General features: G+C 43.1%; 1 protein-coding gene across 1 annotated transcript; it reads left to right on the forward strand.

The window, feature by feature from the left end:
* Window positions 1-938: 938 nt before the first annotated feature.
* Window positions 939-2328, forward strand: LOC116691182 (iroquois-class homeodomain protein irx-3; the record flags this gene model as incomplete). The annotated part of the gene is given in 2 exon segments (XM_032518573.1): window positions 939-1488; window positions 2103-2328. Coding segments are annotated over 2 exon segments (445 nt in total), but the record flags the coding sequence as incomplete, so codon positions are not given.

Here is a 2328-nt window from a genome sequence, read left to right on the forward strand (position 1 = left end):
CTAGCCCAATACACTAAAAATGTTTATTACTTATCATCGTTGGTACTTTACACTTAGTCTTTATTAACAGTCTATCATCAGCTCTCTCTCTTTGATGTCAAGTGGCTACATGCGACCCGTTTGGTGTCTCAAATTAAAAACTGAATTGACTCCGATTCGCTTGCCACCAAGAGCCCATAACACCTCACACCCGCTGTAAGAAAACACAGCTTGCACCCAGTGATGTAGCGATAACTAAATAAAAAGGTGTGTGTAGCCTGTGATCCGGGGTCATTACAAGGCATGGCCACCGTCAGTCGTTACAAACACATTAATTACAGCCTATTCAGTTTTTTTCAGCTTTTTTCCCCCCCTTGTGATTCAAGTGCGTTTGACACTGACCGTTTAGATTTATTCCCTTTTTATTTTGAAATACTGTGTCAATTTAAAAAAATAAAAAATAAAATGTGTGTGTAAACTCTTTCCCAATAATAAAAAAAAAGGTAGGAAATTGGACTTTAAGTGTTCTCAAACAATTTGACTTTAGGCGAGTCTCCAAGTTTTTTAAAGTTTCTTCTGCATCCGTGCATTAAAAGGAAACTGCAGACAAAAAAAAAGAAAAGTGAATCAGTCACTGACACCAAAATGCTTACTGTTGTGCAAACGGCCAAAATTGGGAATTAACACAAAAAAATGTGGTAGGACAGACGCGAACAATTAACAAATGAAATAGACTGGCGAGCCATAAAATGAGATTTGAAACCCCATTCAAATAAGAGCTGGCGACGTCAGTGCACTTATCCGGGGAGGGAGAGAGAGAGAGAGAGAGAGAGAGAGAGAGAGAGAGGGAGGGAGGGAGGGAGGCAGGGAGGTGGAGAGAAAGAAAGAGAGAGAGGCTGTTTGGTGTGCGGTGTGTATGAGAGGGGTGAGATTTGAGAAATAGGAGGGGCTTCTAAACGACTAGAAATGTCAATCTGAGCAAGGGAGTCCCAATAATCTAAAGCAATCTGTAAGGACCTGACCTTAGTCCATCCAGATCAATAGGGAAGTGAGGGTGGAAAGAAGAAGAAGAAGAAGAAGAAGAAGAAGAAGAAGAAAAAGAAGAAGAAGAAGAAGAGGAAGAAATAAGGGGCGCAACCGGATCGTTTACACTGGCTGTTCCCGAGGAAATATAGACTTCCCTTGCTTGCACCTTTGGTTGCTCACATGCTCTCACTGTAAAAGTGGATATCGAGGCAATTCCCTTGCTTTGTGTGATTCCAGCAGACTTTTCCCCCTTTTCCTACCACCATGTCTTTCCCTCAGCTGGGATATCAGTACATCCGACCGATATACCCGCCGGAGCGCCAGGGGATCGCCAGCAATGCCCGGGCCGGGACCGAGCTCAGTCCGTCCGGCGCACTCTCCAACGTCCTCTCCTCCATGTACGGATCTCCTTTCGCCGCAGCAGCGCAGGGCTATGGAGCGTTTCTGCCCTACTCTAACGATATATCAATTTTCAATCAATTGGTGAGTCCCTCTGCTCTCTCTTAACTCATCCATAACTTTTATGTTTGAAAAAGAAAAGAAATGTACAAGTTAGGCAAGGTTTGTTGGCACGTTTCAGCGCCGCGCTCCAGGCTAGAGCTACTTTGTCGCTGACGCTTATGTGAAATTTAGTTAAAAAGTGGCTAAAAAGTAACACATGAACCAACTGTGCCGCATATCCATTATTGACAGCACACCATTTCCTGAAACTGAAAGCAAAGTGAGTTAACAAAATGCGTAAACTTGCTGTAGGAAGTTTACATGTTGGGAATTAAATTCATAAAAGTCTTGTCCGTGTTCCGTTTGAAACAAATTAAAAGTAGGCCTACTTTAATTTTCCGTTCAGTTGCTTTAAGCTTGGGGTACTTAAATAACGATTGGAGATGTGACAAACATTCAGTAACAGTATTGTTTGTTTACACTTTAATAATAACTTAAATGGTTGTTTTATTGTTGTAAATCCACGTCATACAGCAAGGCAGGGTTATATTTATCCCAAAGAAGGATTACAGCCAAAGTTTCCTATGTGGCATTACTATTTTATATTAATACAGCCTAATAAATCCCTCTGACTCTTTGGTTCTTTGTCTTTTCAGGGTGCTCAGTATGAACTGAAAGACAGTCCCGGTGTCCAGCACCCAGGGTTTGCCCACCATCACCCTGCTTTTTACCCATATGGCCAATATCAGTTCGGTGACCCGTCCAGACCCAAAAACGCCACCAGGGAGAGCACCAGCACCCTGAAGGCCTGGCTCAGCGAGCACCGCAAGAACCCCTACCCAACCAAGGGAGAGAAGATCATGCTGGCCATCATCACCAAAA

Source organism: Etheostoma spectabile, chromosome 1 (genome assembly GCF_008692095.1).
Source record: "Etheostoma spectabile isolate EspeVRDwgs_2016 chromosome 1, UIUC_Espe_1.0, whole genome shotgun sequence".
NCBI classification, from domain to species: domain Eukaryota; kingdom Metazoa; phylum Chordata; class Actinopteri; order Perciformes; family Percidae; genus Etheostoma; species Etheostoma spectabile.